Here is a 22125-nt window from a genome sequence, read left to right on the forward strand (position 1 = left end):
CTGAAGAATCGGGGGAACCTTAGCATTGTGAGATGTGGCCAGCAAGTCGATGGACGGAAGACCCCAGAAATCTATCAGCTGAAAGTTTTTGGCCAACAATGCCCACTCTCCCTGCTTAGAAAGTCTGCTCTGACAGCCTCCCACATTGCAAGGAAAGATCGATCTCCTTATGGAATGGGTGGAAATACATCTCCTGTGACACTTGCTGGCGCTTGGTTCCACCCTGGCGGTTGATGTAGGCTACCGTCGTTGCATTGTCTGACATTACATGAACCGCTTGACCCTGGAGTCTGTGGTTGAATTGTAGAGATGCCCATCTGACTGTCCGGGCTTCCAAGCGGTTGATGTTTCAGAGGGCCTCTTCCTTGGTCCAACGTCCCTGGGCCTTCAGTTCCCAACAGTGAGCCCCCCAGCCCCGGAGGCTGTCATCTGTTGTGAGGAGCCAGTTCGTAGAGGACAGGGGTACACTCCTGCTCAGATGAGCTTCCTGTAGCCACCACTGGAGCCAAGAGCATACTCCCATCTGTAAGTGGAGGCAAATTGAATAGTCTTGAGACTGCAGGTTCCAATGTGACAGTAGTGAGCGTTGAAGTGGTTGGATGTGCACCCTTGCCCATGGCACTATCTCCAGGGTTGCCGCCAAACTGAGAACTTGGAGATAGCTCCACATCATTGGGCGTATCGTGCTCATCAACTGATGCACTTGGGACATCAAACTTCCTTATTCACATAGTCAGAAGGAAGACCTTGCCCTGCTTTGGTGTCTAGCCGGACTCCCAGATATTCCAAGAACTGGGAGGGCTTGAGACCGCTTTTGTCCAGGTTTACGATCCAACAGAGTTCCTGAAGGAGGTCACCCCGTTGGTCATCTGGAGACTTCTTCCATAGACTTGGCCTGGATCAACCTGTTGTCCAAGTACAGATGCACCAGGATTCCCTCTTTTCTCAATGCTGCTGCTATGACCATAATCTGGGGGCGGTAGCTAGGCCAAAGGGCAGTGCCCGGAACTGATAATGGCAACCCAGTACCGCAAAAAACGTAGGAAATGTTCTTGACAGATTGGAATATGTAGGTAAGCTTCAGATAGGTACAGGGGGGTTAAGAACTCTCCCGATTGTACAGCCATTATCACAGAGTATAGGGTTTCCATGCACAAATGTTTCACTCGTAGATGTCGGCTGACGCTCTTGAGGTCCAGGATGAGGTGAAAGGAACCTTCCTGCTTGCGTATGATGAAATAGATGGAATAACGCCTCATTTTCCAGTGGTGTAGGTACTGGGATTCTAGCCCTCATCTTGAGGAGCCTTAAGAGTAGTCTCCACTACCTGCTTCTTGTGCTGGGTGTGGCAGATACCATGAAAATGTCCCAAAGAGTGATGTGAAATTCCAGTGCATATCCTTCTCTATGACCTCCAGTACCCATTTGTATGAAGTGATCAACCCAGCTCTGGTAGAAGAGGAACAGTCGACCCCCTATCTCCTCGTTCAGAGGGTAGATCTGCAAATTTTCATTGGAGGCTTCAGGGAGAACCTGAATCCAAGCCTGCCCCTCTCTTGGGCTGTTGACTTCGAAAGGACTGAGTCCTCTAAAAAGGTCAGAGACCGCTGAAATGTTGAGTTTCTGTAGGGGCTAAAGCATTAGGAGCCCCTCGAGCAACCCCTCATAGGTGAGAGGTGCTGTAACTGCTTTCTCTATCTTCTGGTAGCCAGTTCCCTGGCTATTTGCCCCATTTACTGGCCAGCTTTTCCAATTCACTTCCAAAAAGGAATGATCCTTTAAAAGGCATCTTTGTAAAATTTGCCTTTGAGGTTGCATCTGCTGACCAATTCCCCAGCCAAAGCTGTCTTCTGGCCATCACCACTGAAGCCACTCCTCTGGCCGAAGTTCAGACTAGGTCCAAGCCCACGTCAGCTAAAAAGGCAGCAGCGGGTTCCATACCTGCTCTGGAATTCACACCAGAGTCATCCACCTCCTGAGAGAGGATCAGGCACGAATGAGCTACCAGGGCACAACAAGAAGCAATTTGTAAGGTCATTGCTACTGTGTGAAGGCCCATTTAAGGATGGACTCCAGCCATCTATTGTGCGCATCAAGGCCACTCCCTCCCTCTACTGGGATAGTTGTTCGCTTAGAGATGGCACAGACCAGAGCATCCACTTTAGGGAAATGCAAACGTTCTCTCACTGCCGGATTCAGTGGGTGTAGCGCTTCTAACACTCGTCCTCCTTTAAAACTTGCTTCTGGTGTATCCCATTCCAGGTCAACCAACTCCTGGATGGCTTCCAGTACCGGAAAGTAGCAAGAGGCTTTCCGTAGGGAAATCTGAATCGGATTCTTTTTTGGTTCCATTAGATCTGCCCTAGGAACTCCCAGATTCTTCAGGGTCTGGGAAACCAGGGCCAGCAATTAGTCTCTATGGAAAAAGACGTAACATGGTCTGATTACAGTTTTAAACCAGGGGGAATTTCCCTATCTTCCAAGGAATCTGTATCGCCTCTTTGTCTGTGCTGTCCGGGTCCCTGCCAGGGATATCCTTGGTGAGGCGAGGCATTTCTCAAGGTCTGCCAATAGGACTGGGAGAGGGAGGGCTTACCGGCTGAGGTTCTGTCTGGACAGGGGCAAGTGAGGTAGCAGACTGCGCCTGTATGAAGGCTTGAAGGCCCTGGAAAAATTCCACCCAAGAGAAGTCAGCTGGGTCCATGCCTAGCCCAGGAGGTAGTGGTGTAGGTGCTGCTGAATTTCTCTCTCCCATGGATGACTCAGTCAAGGGAGTACTCATGCACATGCACAGTGCTTCCAGTTAAGGCTGTGGCTAACCCAGCCTCTGAATAGGAGGAGCCCAGGCTTAGCAAAATCCAGGGAGGCCCAACTCTCCCTGGGCTTCCTCACAGTGCTGACATAAGTTGGAGTCCATGTCAGACTGCGCGGCCCTAATATGACAGCAGCGCAGAGAGAAAAGCGCTTATGTTTCTCGGCTGCCAGAGCCATTGGTGGCGGTAACTGTATTCTGTTGGCTCTTGCTTAAAATTTTATATGCACAGATTTCTGGCACCTAGGCAGGACGCAGCGAGGGGCACACACAGCCCGTGCGCCCGGCTTTACTTGTATTCTGTGCTTAGTAGGTTCTGCGCATACGTACACGCACAACGCACTGCGCGTACAGATGTTCCATGGAAGGCAATACGGCACGCATAAAGACGCGCACAAGATGGCAGCACCTCAGTCTACCACGCGGTGTGCTGACCAAGCCTAAAGCAGGGCCTAGCCCACTGGGGGGCTGCTCAACTCGCTTGGAAGTCCACTTCCCCAACGGGATTGGGAATGACGCCAGTACGGCGCACAAGCAAGGAGACTGGAGGAAGTCTTACCAAAACCCCTCCAAACGTCTCTGAATCTGGAGGTAAATTATTATTATTTTTTTTAATACTTACCTGGAGGCTCAGTGTTTACCGGCTGAATACAGAGACGGTCACCGGCTGCAGGGGGGAGAGGGCTTTGGCTGTCATTGCCGCACTCTGCTTCCTGCACCCGCTGCCTTTCAGCTGCTTAAGCAGCAAAGTCCAAGCCGGGAACCGGCTACTGGACCAAGGCAAACCTCTGGGGGATCTCGGAAATCACCTCAGGAATTCTCAACTGGGGGAGGGACCCTTAGGTATCACTGCAGGAGAGCGGGGCTCAATCTATTCTCAGATTTAAATGTAGAATTTCTCCTTCCAAAAAGTACAGCAATCCCCATAGGGAGAGGTACATCCACCATCTGCTGGAGACGGAGAGATACTGAAGAGCTGAGGTCACTGCAGGGATGTATCTAGAGTGACGTCAGCTTTGAAATCTGACTCAGTCTCCATTTGCTGGCAGGAGAGCATAAACTCATTGGTCCTGAATCCATCTGGCTACATGCTAGGAAATTAATTTTAAATTATGAACAGGTCAGATCAGAGGGTTGTTTTTTGTCCATCCCTACCCCAAGAGCTGGCAGGGCAAACAGAATCTAAAGACAGGAAATGGGCACAGAGGAAGGGTAAATGTGGAGATCAGGTAGGTCAGCATTACTACAGCAGGGAGGGAGACAAAGTAGCTAGAAGGACCTGACAATATCTACTGTCATTCTAGGAATGAAATGAAAACCAGAATGCCAGAAGGACATTGACTGCTTAACCTCCAACTGGATTTTGGGAATTCCTCTCCCATTGCAGCTGCTTTAACACCCCAAGGATAGTTAGTATTGGCTTTATTAAAAGAAGACGTGCACTATGCAGAAGTTAGATACAAAAGCTTGGTCCCTTACCTGTCCTTCCCCTACGTACAGGACTCCTATTTTGTGAGTGTCATAGGAAGGAATTTGATCCAGAAGTTTCACAGCTCTGTCAAAGGTCTAGGAAGACACCACAGCAAGGTTACTTTCTTACACCCAAATGACAACGGGATTATCCCTCTTTAGAAAGTTCCTAGACTCTAACCCTGAAACTGATCTCTGTGCACTCAGAGCAGAGATCCTAGCCTGGAACCTCGATCATCCTCTTCCCCAACGCTTTATTCATAAGTAGGAAGTAAAAGCAGAGACGTGCTGGCATAGTGAGACTAACACGAGGCGCATTGCCATCATTCACAGCCACAGCACATGAGATCAGACCCTCCCCCTCCCTGAAGAGCTTAGACAATTACCTGATTGTTTGGCACTAGGATTGGCTTGTTTGATTCATCTCCAAATAAGGGGGAATGGTAGAGCTGTAAAAACACAAAGCTGGGGAAAAAAGAAAAAAGATGAATAGGTTAGGAGCACTACACCCATCAGGATATGTTCCACTTTCAGAAATTATTCACACTCATACAGAGCTCTCCCCATGCACCTGAGCAGTGCCTAAGCACTGTCTCTCCAGTGAGAGACTGCACCCCAAGCTGGAAGAAAGGTCCACACTCTGAAACCTCATTTACCAGGCTGAATTTTCAAAAGGATTTGCCTATATAAAATAGTTGTGTGTACATAAACTGGCTTTTGAAAATTGCACAGGGGGATTGCACATTCAAAAAGAACACTTACAAGCCAGTATAGACATTCCAGGGACAGGAAAAACGTTTACATTTGAGAAATTACTTACACGATAAATTCGTTTTTCTTGGTGTCGACAGATGGACTCAGAACCAATGGGCAATGCTCCCCTGCCAGCAGATGGAGACAGAGTCTGGTTTCAAAGCTGATGTCACAGTACATATAGCCCTGCAGCGACCTCAGCTCTCCAGTATTCTCTTCAAAAGCCACTGTGGACATACTAGTGAAAAGACTAAAAATATGATTAAAAGTGTGATCAAAACTGATAACCGTAACTGTACTCAACCAACCATAAACAGTGAACTTCAGTAAGAATATAGAATCCCTAATCTAGGGACTGGATGAACTCTTACCCGGGATCTCTTGGATTCGAGGCTCACTCCATGGAAGGCCCATGGCACAATTCTTGGGCAGCTGGGGGCAGGATTCTGAGTCCATCTGTCTACACTAAGGAAAATGAAATTATAGGTGATTTCTCCATTTCCTAGCGTGTAGCCAGATGGACTCAGGACCAATGAGATGTACAAATGCTACTCCTGACTTCTGCAGATGTCGACGGGAGACAGCAGCTTAACTTCCACCCATGAGACTGCCTGAGCCCTAGTGTAAGGAGCTCTCATCTGAGGAAGGAAATGGCTTTCCAGCCTCCACATAGGCTCCCGTGACCACCTCCTTAATCCAGCGAGCTATGGTAGCTCCTGAAACTGGTTCACCCCGTTTCCTTCTGCCGTGAAGGACAAACAGGCGGTCTATCTTTTGGACCGGGTCTAAGACTGATACCGCACTAAAAGTCTCTTGACATCCAAACAGACTATATTCTTCCACATCCTTGAGTTTATCTAGGGATAGCAACGAAATGGACCGATTCAAATGAAACTCCGAGACTATTTTGGGCAAGAAGGATGAGACAGTACGTAGTTGCAACCCCGGAGTCATCTGGAGGAACAGCTCCTGGCATGACCATGCCTGCAATTCAGAGATGAGACGTGCCGAGCACATAGCCACCAGGAACACTGATTCAAGGTCAATAAGCACAAGGAAAAACTTTGCAGTGGCAGAAATGAAGAATCTGCCAAGAATTCCATACTGAATTGAGATTCCTCAAGGGGACCAGTAACTGTAAGGAAGGTCGAAGGTGCTTCACTCCCTTCAGAAAATGGGCCGAAAGCAAGGCCCCATTCACCTTACCCTTGAAACAGTAGAGAGCCGCTACTTGCACCTTCAAGGATTTAAGGGCCAAATGTTTATTCAAACCATCCTGCAAAAATTCCAGAATAAGTGGAACTTTGATCGCCTAAGGGTTGATACTGCGTTCCTCGCACCAGGCCTCAAATACCCTTCAGATCCGCATGTATGCTAGGGACGTGGCGAACTCCAAGTGTGGAGTAAGGTGATTACCGCTGCAGAATATCCTCGCTTCATCAGGTGAGCCCTCTCAAGGGCCAGACGTTGACGGAATAGAGTCGGATCCTCATGAAGGACCGGTCCCTGAGTGGTGGGAGGCGCAGGGGATTCTCCACCAGGAGTCTCCGCATGTCCACATACCACAGATGCCTGGGCCAATCCAGAGCTACCAGTAGAATTAGTCCCCTATGATGTTTGATTCTGTGAATGACCCTACCCAGCAGTGGCCATGGAGAGAAGGCGTATAACAACTTGTCTTCTGGCCAGATCTGAATGAGAGCGTTTATTCCAAGTATCACAGATCTCTTCTGCGACTGAAGAATCAAGGAACCTTCGCATTGTGGGATGTGGTCAGCAGGTTGACTAGCGGGAGGCCCCAACAATCTGTCAGTTGAAATGCTTTGGCTAACAATCCCCACACTCCGGGATCCAGACTCTCTGCTTAGAAAGTCTGCTCTGACGTTGTCACTTCCTGATGTAGGAGGGGCTGGGAATCTGTAGATGTACTTCCACACACTCCATCAGGAGGTCTATCTCCTGTGACATGTGTTGGTTCTTGGTTTCTCCCAGGCGGTTGATGCAGGCTACAGTTGTCACGTTGTCAGACATCATGCAACCGCCTGGCCCTGTAGTCTGTGGCTGAACTGTAAACATGCCAATCTGACTGTCCGGGCCTCTGGGTGATTGATGTTCCAGAGGACCTCCTCTTCTGTCCACCATTCCTGGGCTGTCAGCTCCTGACAATGAGCTCCTCAGCGACTCACATCTGTCGTGAGAACTAGCCAGTACAGAGAGGACAGGGACACACCCCTGTTCAGATGATGCAACTGGTACATCAACTTCTGTATCCGTGTGGATGAGAGAAAGACTTTGTCCTGCCTGGGGTTGAACTGGACTCCCAAATACTCCAAGGACTGGGAAGGCTTGAGACTGCTCTTAGTGAGGTTTACTACCCAGCCAAGTTCCTGTAACAGAGAAATCACCCTGTTGGTTACCAGGAGGCTCTCTTCCCAGATCAGCCAATCGTCCAAGTACAGGTGCACCAGGATCCCTTTTCTTAATGCTTCCACCACGACCTTGGAGAAGGTTCTGGGGACAGTGGCTAAGCCAAAGAGTAATGCCCGAAACGTATAATGGTGACCCAGCACCATAAAAGCTTAGGAAACTGGAATATGTAGGTAGGCCTCAGACAGATCCAGGGAGGTTAGGAACTCTCCTGGTTGTACGACCATCAAAGAGTGCAAGGTTTCCATATGAAAATTAGTTATTTGCAAGCGACTGTTGACACTCTTGAGGTCCAGGATGGGGCGAAAGGAACCTTCCTTCTTGGGTACGACAAAATAAATGGAATAACGCCCCATATTTTTCTGGGGCATAGGTATTGGGACTACCGCCCTCATCCTGAGGAGCCTTAAAAGCTTAATCTCCACTGCCTGCTTCTTGTGCTGGGAATGGCAAGGAGATCATGAATACGTCCCGAGGAGTGCTGTGGAATTCCAGTGCATATCCTTCTTGAATGATTTCCAGTACCCATTTGTCCAACATAATCTCAACCCCACTGTTGGTAAAAGAGACAGGTGATCTATCTCCTCGTCCTAAAGGTGGGTTTTAGGGTGAGATTGAACCCAAACCTGCCCCTCTCCTGGGCTGTTGGGTACGAAAGGACTGGGACCTCCCAAGGGGTTGAGACCTCTGAAATTTCAAATTTCTGAAAGGGCAAAAATGCTGGGAACACCTGGAATGACCCTTCATAGGCGAGAGGTGCTGTGCCTGCTTCCTCTTATCTTCTGGTAACCAGGGAACTGGAGACTCACCCCACTTACTGGCCAGATTTTCTAAGTCGCTCCCAAAGAGGAGTGACCCTTTAAAGGGCAACTTTGTAAGATTAGCTTTGGAGGTTGCGTCAGCTGACCAGTTCCGCAGCTATAGCTGTCGCCTAGCCGCCACCACTGAGGCCTCTCCTCTGGCTGAAGTACAGACTAAATCAGAGCTTGCGACTGCTAAAATGGTGGCAGTGGGTTCCATAACTGCTCTGGAATTCACCCCGGAGTCAATCTCCTAAGAGAGAAGTAGATCTGAATGAGTCACCAGAGGGCAAAAAGAAGCGATCTGTAAGGTCATTGCTACAGTGTCAAAGACTCAATCCATCTACCATGCACATCTTTTAAGGCCGCTCCTCTTTCCACTGGGATAGTTGTTCATTTAGAGACTGCACAGACCAGTGCATCCACTGTAGGAAAATGCAAGCATACCCTCTGGACCCAGCGGTAAGGGAATAGAGCTTCCAACGCTCAACCCCCTTTAAAACTTGCTTCTGGGGCATCCCATTCCAGATCAAACAACTCTTGAATGGCATCCATCACTGGAAAGTAGCAAGATGCTCTCCGTAGGGAAATCAGAATGGGATGAGTCTTTGGTTCTGTCATAGAACCTGACCCAGGAACTCCCAGCATCTTCAGGGTCTGGGAAACCAGGACTGGCAATTCATCTCTTCTGTATATAGTATTTATTTTATTTATTTACTTCTCCGTTCACCCCTTCTTTATTTCTTACTCCAAGTTAAGGCATCCTTGTTATAATGTAACTGTATGCTCCGTATCTCTTGTTGACTGGTTAATTTGTTTTGCTTAGTTCATTGTAAACAGAGTTGATTTGATTTGTATCAAGAAAGTCGGTATATAAAAGCCTTAATAAATAAATAAATAATCTCTGTGGAAAAAACGTAACATGACAGATACAGTTCTAACCCAGGGGGAATTTCCTCTTCTTCCAAGGAACCTGTATCCTCCTCTTTGTCTGTGCCATCTGGGTCCCTGCCAAGGATTCTATTGGCAAGGTGAGGCATACCTCAGGGCCTGATGGTAGGAACGGGAGAGGGAGGGGCCACCGGCTGAGGTTCCGTCCGGACTGGGGCAAGAGAGGCAGTAGACTGCGCCTGCATGAAGGCTTGTAGTCCCTGGAAAATCTCCATCCAGGAAAAGGCAGCCGAGTCCATGCGATATTGGGGTGGGACCAGCTGAATTTCCCTCTTCCACAGATGAAACCATCAAGAGGATACTAGGGTCCAGTGTACTTCCAGTTAAGGCAGTGGTCAACCCATCATCTGAATGGGAGGAGCCTGACTTAGCAAAATCAGAGGAGGTCCGTTCTCCTTGGGCTTCCTCGCAGGTCCGACATAAGTTGGGGTCCAAGTCAGATAGAGGCTCTAATATGGCAAGCGTTAGAGAGCAAGGCACTTAGCTTTCTTGGTTGGCGATCCCATTGGCAGGCAGTAACTGTGCTTCCTATTGGCTCGCGCTTAAAAATTTATGCGCACAGATTTCAAATACCTAGGTAGGACGCAGCGAGGTGCACGCACAGCCTATGCGCCCAGCTTGTGTTCTGTACGTATGTACGTGCGCAGCGTTATGCGCGCGGCGCGTTCATAGAGCCAACGCACTGCGTGTACTGACATTCTATGTAGGGCAATACGGCATGCACAGAGACACGTGCAAGATTGCGCTGCCGTGGCCTACCACACAGTGTGCCAACCAAGTCTAAAGCAGGGCCTAGCCCGGAGGGGCTGCTCAACCCGCTTGTTTCCCCCCTTACCCCAACGGGATCGGGAATGACTTCAGTACGGCGTGCCGAGCAAGGAGACTAGAGGAATTCTTACCGAAACCCCTCCAAATGCTTCTGAATCAGGGAGGAATTATTTTTCTTCTTACCTGGGCTCAGCACTTACCGACTGAATACAGAGAGAGTCTCCAGCTGCGAGGGGGGGGGGGGGGGAGAAGGAAGAGGGATTTGGCCGTCACCACCACGCTCGGCTTCCTGCACCCGCTGCCTTTCAGCTGCTTGAGCAGCAAAGTCCACGTCGGGAATCGGCTCCCGCACAGAGGCACTCCTGTGTGGGATCTCCGAAATCACCGCAGGAATTCTCAACTGGGGGAGGGACCTTTAGGTATCACTGCAGGAGAGCGGGGCTCAGTTTTCCTTCAATTTAGAAAGCAGAATTTATTTTTCCAAAAAGTACAATCATCCCTATAGGGAGAGGTACCTCCACCATCTGCTGGAGACAGAGTACTGGAGAGCTGAGGTCACTGCAGGGGTGAATCTAGGGTGACATCAGCTTTGTAACCTGTCTCCATCTGCTGGCAGAGGAGCATAACCCATTGGTCCTGAGTCCATCTGGCTACATGCTAGGAAAATTGTTTTAAAGTATGCAAGGAAATGACCCTTCACACCTGCATATGCCCGCTGGACTCTGCACGCACCTGCTATTTTCAAAACACACTTACACAATTAAGTCCACTTGAAAATTCAGGCTGAGGTCTGTGTGTGCTTTCCATGTGCTGTTATAAATCATTAAGAGCATCAGTAGGTGCTGTGCAATAGTTTTAAAATGCAAAACATTTGTATAGAGCAATCCCTTTCAGCACACATCCAAAAGCAGTGCTGCACAAGCAGATTTTACCTCTACGTCTGAAAGCAGTGGTATAGAAGTTACTACCTTGGGTCAATTCCAGGCACTTTCTCAGCATTAGATGCTGTGGTCCTGCTCCTTAAAGGGTCTCTGTCTATCCTGCGTCCCCTCCTGGAAGGTTCAGAATCTGAGATCGTATGCCCTCTTGGCCGGTAGCCACTGGGTGACTGGGGATACTGGGAAAACATGCTGGCTTCTGATCGGGCAGCAGCAGCAGCACTGCCGCCACCTCCTTCTTCCTTCGAGGACGTAGCTACGGTGCCCTCCCCTTCCAGAGCTCCCGACTGCGACTTGGGCTTCGCATCTAGCTGGAGCTTCCTGGGCTCCTCCTGCTCATCTGTTGTGTGTAGCAGCTCCTGGAGAGTCTGGAGCTCAGGGGAGGAGCTGGATTTGCTCAGCGTCTGTGAATGTTGGAAGGAGAGATCCTGCACCATTGCCTCTGACATGGACTTCTCTATAGGAATAGCGCCCGCTGCTGGCTGCTCAGGGGCCTGAACTTTGTCTTCTTGACTTGATGTTGAAGAGGACTTGAGAGCGGGGGCAGGGGGGAGAAAAAGAAGATTAATCCAAATTAACCTTTAGATTGCTGCTGCTATGGGACTCCCCACAAAATGCTGCCAATATTAAAGTCATTTATACATTGTTTAGAGGTCTATAGTGAAAGCTGAACTAATATTCTGTACTTGCTGCATCAGATAGGTTTCTGCGTTCCCAAACTCCCTCCCCAGGAGCCTCCCCGTTCCAGATGTAGGCGGTGCAAAGGAGACCTGCGTACTGGCTGATGCCTTCCTCCTCAGAAGCAGTAAGGCAGCCTCTCTTCAGCCTCCGAGCACTGCTACTCTGCAAACCTTTTAACACAAGAGGCTTCCAATGAAAGTCCTGGAGCAGATGAGGAGGAGGGAGAGTTGGGGGGGGAGCCTGTATCTTCTATTTCTTTATTAAATCTGCCAAGACAACCGCCCCTGGGCTCTACCAAGTCTCCAGCTCTTAACCACCTCCAAAATCTCCTGCACCCCCTTCCCACCCCCCAGACAACCTAGTGAAAGAATCCTAGTGCACCACCAGTACGTCCCAGCTTGTGCTGGAGACAGAGAATACGGGTCACACTGCTTTCATCTTCTGGCAAATTGGGAATAACAAACTTGTCTGGACTGGTGTAGCAGGATGAAATAAAATTATCCTATTAGGTGAATAGCCTTTACTAAATGCAACCAATAATACTCTCTACTCTCTCACCTCCTTAAGCCTTCAACAAAAAAAGTACAACATCAATGCCCTCTCTGCAAGCAGAATCAGGTCCAACATTTAAAGGGTCATTCCTAAGGCAGATCCCCAACATCAGTCACCACATAAAAGACTAAAGCACATGGGTTTTATATGGAGCAAAGCATTATTTGCACCGTTGTGTGTGTTAGTGCCTCTGAGTTCACACAGGACAGACAGCTGTGCACACACGGGGGTGCCTGACAGGACTCTTCACTCACCCTACTGTAGACCTTGGCGGGTTGAGGAACTTTCTCCTCGCTCACTGCTGGCTCTGAAACGATAGCTTCAAAGTCTTCAATCTCTTGAGACTCAGCCGGGGAATCCCTTTCCCTGAATTCCATTTCTAGCAGGCTCCCTTCTTCCGGAACCACATCTGAATCTGCTGGGATAAAGAGAGACACATGCGGTACACGGCATGGGAAGAATCCGTATCTTCCCCGACAGATCTCACACTGAACACTCCTTCAAACCCAACCTTCCTGCTGCCGGTATCACAGCCAGGGGCCTGTTTAAAGTTACATTAACCCGCGTGGTTCCTATCCTGAAGCTGCAGAGTGAAAGATTAGATATGATCTGCCTTGTAGTATGTGTTGGTGCAGGGTCTTATCTGGAAATTAATGCAATTCCGTGCAAGGAGGAGACTGGAGCCCCTCTATGAAGGCACGAGAAGGGAGCTGGCTGCTTCTCAGACTGGACCATCGTCTACAGGAAAGACTTCATTCTCATGAGTGCATCAACGCTTTACAAGCAGGATTTCCCCCTCACCCCAACATAAGTTACACAAAGTTAAGTGTTAAAAAAAAAAAAGTTCACAAGAGCAGTTTTGTGGCTTGTTTAAAGCTTGCAAAAGCAGAGAATATCCATGGAAGTGATTAGGTTATGCAGGGCTTACACCACTAATACATGCGCCGATCTGTTAGCAGGACCAAGCCAGAACGTGAAAGCAAACCCAATCACTGGCTGTGAGTCTGCTGGATACCACTGTCCAGCCCAAGAATACAATACACAACTCACAAAATAAAAAAAAAAACCGCATCAAAAGCCTTATACGAGAAGGCACCTATAGCAGCCAACATCCATCACACGTGAAAGAATCCCAAGTCTCAAAACGTTAAACAAGTTGTCTTGGAGTTCAGCCCAGAACCCAAGGCGTAGAGGCCTTTGGAGCCTGGCACTCAATGGCAACAGTGAATGTGCCCACCCCGCCATCTGAAGCGCTGCACCCATGTTCAACTTCCCCACTTTACAACTCTTCCCTTATCAATAGCCTAAAACGGTTTCTAGAAACGTGCGCACTCTCGACTTCAACTCATGTGCACTCGGTTTTCTGGCTGAAATCCAATTTATGCAGTTACTGCAGAGTGAAATTAGAAAACGCTCTGGCCCTTCAGTTAAGTTATTTTAACCAATAAACCAAGCAGATATGAGCTGAAGTCATGCGAGAGATTTTTTTTCTACAAAATTTGTTTAAAAAAAGAAAAAACAAAAAAAAAAAACAAAAACTTGCCCAACCCCGAACTTCCACTGCCCATCATATCAAGAGCCTGCATATATCCATTTCTGGCTTGGGTATTCTCATGCAAAAATTGGGAGCCCATTAATTCGTGGTAGGCAATCCAAGAACAAAACACGAGCAAGGATGCTTCTGAGGATTTGGGGCAATGTTCTTGCTGCAAGGATGCATAGATACCTGCCCAGGAAATGCTCCTGTACAACCTTCCTTCACAGCTGGATGTGCATGTGGAAGGCAGCGAGGCCACTGCAAAGGGAAAGACGTAAGCAGCAATGCAAAGAGGGAACGTCATTACTGTAACGAGGAGGAGAAATCCCTTGAAGTTTCATGCAAGAAAACACAGATTTCAGAAAATAATCTGCCAGACAGGAAGAGTCCTGGGCTACAAGGAACAGTCCTGTAACCGCTGCCCCAGTGTTCAGCGATGTAACATCATCTTACTCAAGACCCCGAATGACTGCTGGCATTTCATGGGATTCACCTGGAAACTGCTAAAGGAACTAGAAGCAGAGGATTCCTCACTCGCGTCTCCTCTTTTGCTCCCTAAGCACTGTGCCAAGTTGCCAGTGCCTTTGGCAGGTTCTGAAAGCAACAGCCAAGTGAAAAGTCATCATAAATTCAGTCCCCACCATCCATTTCCAGCAGAGGAGACTGCACGGCATTCCTATCCAGTGTACAAGGATTGGGCCGTGGCTTCCACGTCTATGCAGCATACAAGGGGGGTACGACATACAGCACTGGTAGCTACGTAAAAGGTTTTAAGTGTGCTGCACTCCTCCACTCACGGGAGGGCTGGGCCTGGGAACGGTGAATGCAGACACTCAAGACTTAAGAGGAAACCAGTCCTTCAACCATACTTCTGCATCCTGCCTTATCCGGTTTCGCCCTTTCAGCTTCTTTCCATCTGCTTGGAGACATTACTTACCTGATAATTTTGTTTTCCTTAGTGTAGACAGATGGACTTAGGACCAATGGGTTTATGCTCTCCTGCCAGCAGATGGGAGACAGAGTCAGGTTTCAAAGCTCATGTCACCCTAGATTCACCCCTGCAGTGACCTTAGCCCCTCAGTATTCTCTTCAAAAGCCACTGTGGACCTACTATCGAAAAAACTTGATTAAAAACAGACAACTGTAATATTATGACAAAAAAACCCCCAAAAAACAGTAACTGTACTCAACCAAACAAATGCTAGTAATATTACAGATGCCCTGATCTAGGGCTGGATGATGGTTTACTCGTAATCTCTTGGATTCGATATCTACTCCTCGGGTAAATCCTTGGCACTGTTCTTGGGCAGCTGTGGGCGGTATGATAAGTCCATCTGTCTACACCAAGGAAAACAAAAAATTATCAGGCAAGTAATTTCTCCATTTCTTAGCGTGTAACCAGATGGACTCAGGACCATTGGGATGTACAAAAGCTACTCTCGATCGGGGTGGGAGGCTGCCTGTGGTTGAATACATACAACCCTTGCAAAAGCTGCGTCTTTTTGGGCTGAACGTCCCACGAAGCTGGTTCACCCTGCTTCCTTCCACCACGAAGTTCAAACACGCAGTCCGTCTGTCAGACCAGTTCTGAAACTTCTAGATACCGCAGCAAAAGTCTACCAACATTCAGACGATGGAGACTGTATTCCTCCCTGTTCCTGAGCTTATCTAGGGATACCAACGAATCGACCAACTCAAACGAAACTCAGACTACCTTGGGCAAGAAAGATGGAACGGTAGGAAGCTGGAATGATTGAGACATCCGGAGGAAAGGTACCCGACACGACAATGCCTGCAGTTCAGAGATGAGACGTGCCGAACATTTAGCCACCAGGAACACATTCTCAAGGTTAATAAGTGCAAGGAAAGACCATGCGTGCAGTGGGGGAAAGGAGAGCCCTGCCAAAAATTCCAATACTGGGTTAAGATTCCACAAGGGAACCAGACCACCCTAAGGGGGGGCCACGTCCGGATGAGCCGATCGGGAGGTTCCGTTCACCTCACCCTGAAACAGGAGAGCGCCGCTACCTGCACCTTCAAGGGCCAAACCTTTTTTCAAGCCATCCTGCAAAGATTCCAGAATAAGAGGGATTTTGACTGCCCAAGGGGGGAGGGCGTGTTCCTCGCACCAGGCCTCAAATACTCTCCAGACCCACAGATATGCTAGGGACATAGAGAACCTATGAGTGCAGAGTAAGGTGGCAATTTCTGTCGCAGAAGATCCTCACTTCATCAGGCGAGCCCTCTCAAGGGCCAGACAATAACACAGAATAGAGTCGGATCCTCGTAAAGGACCTGTCCCTGCTGCAGCAGATCCCTGTGCGGTGGGAGGCACAGGGGGGTCTCCATCAGTTTCCGCATGTCTGCAAGCCACGGACGCCTGGGCCAATCCCTATGGTGCTCGATTCTGTGAATGATCCTGCCCAGCAGGGGCCACACCAGGAAGGCATACAGCAACTCTTCTTCCGCCAGGTCTGAACGAGAACGTTTATCACCAGGGACCACGAATCTCTTCTGCAACTGAAGAATCTGGAAACCTTTGCATTGTGAGATGTGTCCAGCAGGTCGATGGACAGGAGGCCCCAGTGATCTATCATTTGAAAGGCTTCGGCTGACTGCACTCACTCTCCTGGATCCAGGCTCTCCCTGCTTAGTAAGTCTGCTCTGATATTGTCTTTTCCTGCAATGTGTGAGACTGAGATAGTCTATAGATGTACTTCTGCCCATTCCATTAGAAGAGCTCTCTCCTGAGACACCTGCTGGCTCTTTGTTCCTCCCTGGCAGTTGATGTAGGCCACTGATATTATGTGGACCTGGAGTCTGTGGCTGAATTGCAAGCACACCAGCCTCACTGCCCGGGCTTCCAGATGATTGATGTTCCAGAGGACCTCTTCCTTGGTCCAACGTCCCTGGGCCATGAGTTCCTGACAGTGAGCTCTCTCTAGGCCCGGAGACTAGTGTTTGTTGTAAGAACCAGCCAGTTCGTAGAGGACAGGGACACCCCCCCTGCAACCACCACTTGATGTAAGAGCAGACTCCCATCAGTATGTGGTGCTAAATTGAATAGTCTTGAGACTGCAGGTTCCAATGTGACAGCAAAGAGTGCTGAAGTGGGGCATGTGTGCTCTCGCCCACGGCACTACTTCCAAGTCTGCCATCATCAAACCAAGATCTTGAAGATACCTCCACACCATCAAGCGTATTGTGTTCATCAACTTCCGTTTCCGTGTGGTTGGGAGGAAGACCTTGCCCTGCCTGGTGTTGGACTGGACTCCCAGATATTCTAACTACTGGGAAGGCTTGAGACTGCTCTTGTCCAGGTTTACTATCCAACCGAGTTCCTGAAGCAAGGAGGTCATCCGTTGGTCACCCAGAGACTTTCTTCCACTGACTTGGCCCTGATCAATCATTCATCCAAGTATCGGTGTACCAGGATTCCTTCTCTTCTCAATGATGGCACCATGACCACCATAATCTTGGAAAATATTCTTGGGGTGGTAGCTAGGCCAAAGGGCAGTGCCCGTAACTTATAATGGTGACCCAGTATGGCAAAGTATAGGAAGCGTTTGTGTTCTTGACGGATTGGAATATGTAGGTAGGCTTCAGATAGGTCCAGGGAGGCTAGGAACTCTCACGGTTGTACAGCCATTATCACGAAGCGTAAGATTTCCATGCAGAGATGACTCGCTTGTAGGTGACTGTTGACACACTTCTGGCAACTTATGGACCTTGTTCTCCCCCAGAGACTTAATCATGTCCTCCAATTGTTGCCCAAAGAGCAGTTTTCCCGTGAAAGACAAGGATCCCAGCTGAGATTTAGAAGAAACATCCGCTGAACAGTTTGAGCCAGAGGAGTCTGCGGGCAGAGACTGCCGAAACCATCGTTCTGCCCAAAGTACGAAGAAGATCATAAAGCGCATCAGCACTATAAGTGACTGCAGCCTCCAGCTGCCCAGCCTGAACCACTTCTGCATCGGAAATGGACGCTGCTGACTAAGTGCTGCACCCAGCGGAGGCTGGCTCTGAGTGCAAAACTACTGCACATGGCAGCACGAACACCAAGAGCAGAGACTTCAAAAATCTTAAGTTGCAATTCCAACTTACGATCCTTAAGTCCTTAAGAGCCGTGGCTCCTGTCACCGGGATGGTGGTCTTCTTCGTTACGGCGGAGACTGCCACATCCACCTTGGGCACTCTGAGAAGTTCCAGAGCATCCTCTGGTAACGGGTACAATTTGTCCATAGCCCGGCTGACTTTCAAACCCAAATCCGAAGTGTCCCACCCGTGAAACAATAAGTCAGTAACAGACATATGGAAAGGAAACGATCGAGCGTGACCCCTAATCTGAGCATCACCGGATCCAAGACCCCCATCCAAGAATCCTGAGGGACTTCGATCCCCAATTCTTCCAGAATCGCTGGGATGAGAGGCCCCAACTCATCCTTTCGGAATAAGTGTATCACCTTTGGGTAATCACCCTCAACCATAGGCTTGGCCCCTTGCTTGGAGGCCTGGATCTGTGCATCCTGGTCCGCATCAGGCCCCTGCGGAAGGGTCTCACAGTCATCCGGAGTCTCCGAGGATGAACTGTCCACCGGACCAGAAACAGACCTGAGGGTGCTTGGACTTGGTAGCTCCTACCCCCAGCAGATTTTACATATCTACAATCTGCTGGAGACAAATACTGGAGGGACTGCAGGTGCACACTGGGTTATGTACAGTGTCAGCGAAACTCTGTCTCCATCTGCTGGAAGGGAGGCAAAACCCAGCAGTCTGGACTGATCCGGGTACGTACAGGGAACACAAATTTTAAGTCTTTGTCAACATATAATTAAAGCGTGGAACGTGTTGCTGGAGAATGCAAATCAAGGTTAATAGCATAGCTGGGTTTTAAACAGGTTTGGCCAAGTTTCTGGAAAAGACGTCTAACAATTGCTAGACCAACAGATTTAGGGATTGCCCTCTCATACTCCTGGGAGTAAACACGGAATGGATCTCTTATTAGGACCCAAGTCAAATAACTGCTGGGTTTCCCAAGCACTGGTCTGATTCAGCGTGACTCTTACATGCTAATTATGTAACAGGTGAGGTGTTATTGCAGAACTCCCCCAGGAGTAGCAGTCACCCGTAGCGTGCAGGTTATTCTAAGATACCCATGTAGCAGACGAAATGAACTTGCAGTGCATTGAAGGGAGCACACGAGGACCCCTCTCCAGCGGAGCTTGGCTAACTGCCTCACCTGTCTTGGAGCGCTGCAGCAGGGAGGGTTTGGACGTGCCAGTGGCCAGGGTGGAGGAGGGCACGGAGAGAGATTTGTACAGCACGGTCTCCCGGTGCTCTGTAAAGCGCTCAGCTGCCATGAGCGCATTGGACAGTTCTTGCAGAGGCATGTTGTTAATATCGGAGGAAAACGGACTGAGCGGGTTCTCCAGACTCATCAGCCAGCTGGTATTACCTGGGAATGCAATTACAATCAGTTTACATGGAACTAAAGACTTGCTCTGTGTATGGGAGGATTCATAAAATGCTGGCTATACTGGGGGAATTTGGGATTGCGCATCAGACTTCCTAAACCTAAAAGGAACAGATGCCAACGTGGAGATCATTTAACAGCAGAACGGGTGAGCAGAGGGGCAGTGAAAGCATTTCAGTTTTTTGTATTGAAAGAGAAGGGCTGCTGGCAGATTATTTCCTTCACCCAGGGACAGGAAGCAGCAATGAATAGGGATGTACGACAGCACATCCCACAGCCAGGGGTCCGAGCCTCACATTACACACTCAGATCTTTACTCAAACTGGGAAGGATTATTCCCCAGCATCACAGAACTGAAGACATTTCTGTCTTGTCACAAAGTACCCTACATATAAATCAAAGAGAAAACCAATTTAAAGTTAGAAGAAATCCCATCATAGGGTAATACTGAAGAGGGAATGCAAGTGTATCCAGGCTTTCATGAGCATTGGTCCAAGCTACACACGTCTGAGGTATTTCAGGACACTCAAATTCAAAGCCAGCAAATATTTGGTAGCGGGGACTTTAGAATGGTGCAGCTAAAAACTAAAACCTGCAGCTCCGAACCTTGGAGCAGGGCTGGTTAGAGGGTACCTGTGGGCCTGCGGACCAATATCTCAGCCCAGCCTTGGGTCAGCAGCGGCACAAAGTCAGCCAAGCTCCTCTTCTCCTTACGCATGGTCTTTGTAGATGATGTGGCCGCCTCTGCTCTGGATGCGGAAGCAACCTGCAGTCCTTGGGAAGCTGTCCCTCGCAGGGCATGACCACCTAGCAGGTATAAAAGGACAAAAAACAAATGGGATGTACCACGACCAGCACCTTCCTACCCTGCTCAGTTGATTTCCTTGGAGCCTCTGCTTCTCCCTCCTGTAGACTAAATATGGAAAAGCCTTGCAGACATCTTTATCTGCCCAAGCGGCAGATCTCACGAGAACAATGCAGAAGGCGTTGTGGAGGTACCTGACATGGACCGCACTCTGTGGCGGGATCCTCTTGACATCTGCTTGCTGCTCTGCGATTCCAACTTCGCTGGGGCCTCTTTAGTTTGCCATACTTGCAAAGGAGGCTCAAAGCTTGGGAATAGTAAAATAGAAAAAATAAAAGTTGTCACCAAGAACATTAAGACTGGGAAGGGAAGGAAGCGTTGCTTGAGCCAAGCACCAAGGCCTGGTGTCCTACTCAACCGACAGCAGCTTCTGAAGACACCACTCCATGTGTCACACACGCACAAGCCTCACCTGCCAAGCACCATGGTCTGGTGTCCTACTCAACCGACAGCAGCTTCTGAAGACACCACTCCATGTGACACACGCATGCACACAGGCCTCACCTGCCAAGCACCATGGCCTGGGTGTCCTACTCAACCGATAGCAGCTTCTGAAGACACCACTCCATGTGTCACACACGCACACACAAGCCTCACCTGCCAAGCACCATGGTCTGGTGTCCTACTCAACCGACAGCAGCTTCTGAAGACACCACTCCATGTGACACACGCATGCACACAGGCCTCACCTGCCAAGCACCATGGCCTGGGTGTCCTACTCAACCGATAGCAGCTTCTGAAGATACCACTCATGTGATGCACATAGGCCTCACCTGGCTTCTGTGCTGCTGGGACCTTCCCCAGGGTCCAGCCCTAGCAAGGACTTCGTTCCTCTGCCCACACTTGTGGTTATGGTCACAAGTTTATTACCAACCAGCCAAGTTTTCGTCCTTCCACCATCAAGAAGAAACTCCCCAACCGGAGACCTAAATGGATTGAAAAGAACATGCAACACTGCCGTGAACAGCAAGGATACCGCAGAAACAGACCAAAAAAATCTGCCTTTCAGATCCACAAGACATCTACCCATTATACACCAAGCCTACCATAAACCACCACAAATTTTACAAACTCCCAGATCATTTTGGGAAAGTGCTGGATTTATGAGAACCATCTGAAATGTACCATCGAGTTTTGGCCATTAATATGGTGTTGCACTGCACTAGTGGGACTTGACAAGCCCAAGGGACATGGGAATAGCATAATTACAAATGTAAAATAAGCACCCGGAGATAAGGTCAAAAGACAGCCCAGGGGCCCCGACTTCCAGACTGGTCAGCACAGTGTATGGAAGATACCCCCTAGAAAGGCCAAAACCGTGACCAAGAGAGAGCAGACTGGTTTAGATCCTTCCTGTCTGGCAGCTCCTAGACAATGATAAAGTGTTTCCCCATTCTCTCCAATGTCTACCTCCCAACCCTCACTGCCATCATAAGCCGCTCCGCTCTCCTCCCGCATGACAGTGCTCAGCTTCTGCCCCGAAGCAACAAGCCTGATGATAGACAATCTCGGCTAAAGATAAAGCCGAGGTCCTGTGTTCTGGCCACTCTCCATGAGCAGACAATCCTGTCTCCCCCTCTCCAGCTTATTCTGAATCTCAAAAGAAAGGTCTAAAGCCCAGGAGCCTTACTTGACGCTGCCATGAGCAAGAGCAGCCATACAACAGCAGTAGCAAAAAATAAATAAATAAAGCCTTCACTTCTGATGCGGGGGAAGATCAGGACCTTGAGTGTAATCTGCTCTGAAGGGGAACAGAAACAGAAAATGGAATGGATTTCTCAGTACAGAACCCCTGCCACTCAGACGCCCCAAACATCGGGAAGATATGCTAATTAGTTGTCTTTCGGACAGGAAATCCGCTCAAAGACTCAGTCTGAGGCCTGGAGAGTTCACAATGTGTAGGGTCCTGCATTTTCAGTTTAAACCAAATTTTTACCCATAATTCCCAGAATCTTCAAAAAGTAACGAATCAGTTTAAATCAATATTCTCCCTAATTTAAGACAGATTAGAAAGCTATGACTGAATTGCAGATGAGCATCCAGCCACTGCCTGAAGCTAGTGTGCGCCAGAGCGCATGACGTGTTTCAGATCCTGCGG

The 22125-nt window shown here is 49.0% G+C and overlaps 1 protein-coding gene across 18 annotated transcripts in view; it reads right to left on the reverse strand.

Annotated features, from left to right (window-relative positions):
- Positions 1–22125, reverse strand: part of TSC2 (TSC complex subunit 2) — an 80531-nt gene that overhangs the window by 8654 nt on the left and 49752 nt on the right. For 12 of the 18 annotated variants that reach the window (XM_029577406.1, XM_029577407.1, XM_029577409.1 and 9 more), the window contains 9 exons: positions 20801–20953; positions 20162–20274; positions 19796–19969; positions 18929–19144; positions 13879–13947; positions 12407–12570; positions 10950–11449; positions 4669–4747; positions 4292–4378 (listed from right to left, as the gene is read on the reverse strand). In XM_029577406.1, coding sequence (XP_029433266.1) covers positions 4292–4378; positions 4669–4747; positions 10950–11449; positions 12407–12570; positions 13879–13947; positions 18929–19144; positions 19796–19969; positions 20162–20274; positions 20801–20953 — 1555 coding nt within the window. The remainder of the gene's footprint in view (positions 1–4291; positions 4379–4668; positions 4748–10949; positions 11450–12406; positions 12571–13878; positions 13948–18928; positions 19145–19795; positions 19970–20161; positions 20275–20800; positions 20954–22125) is intronic. The other 6 variants (XM_029577403.1, XM_029577402.1, XM_029577410.1 and 3 more) reach the window with 3 other exon arrangements.

The sequence above is a fragment of the Rhinatrema bivittatum genome, chromosome 14 (genome assembly GCF_901001135.1).
Source record: "Rhinatrema bivittatum chromosome 14, aRhiBiv1.1, whole genome shotgun sequence".
NCBI classification, from domain to species: Eukaryota; Metazoa; Chordata; class Amphibia; order Gymnophiona; family Rhinatrematidae; genus Rhinatrema; species Rhinatrema bivittatum.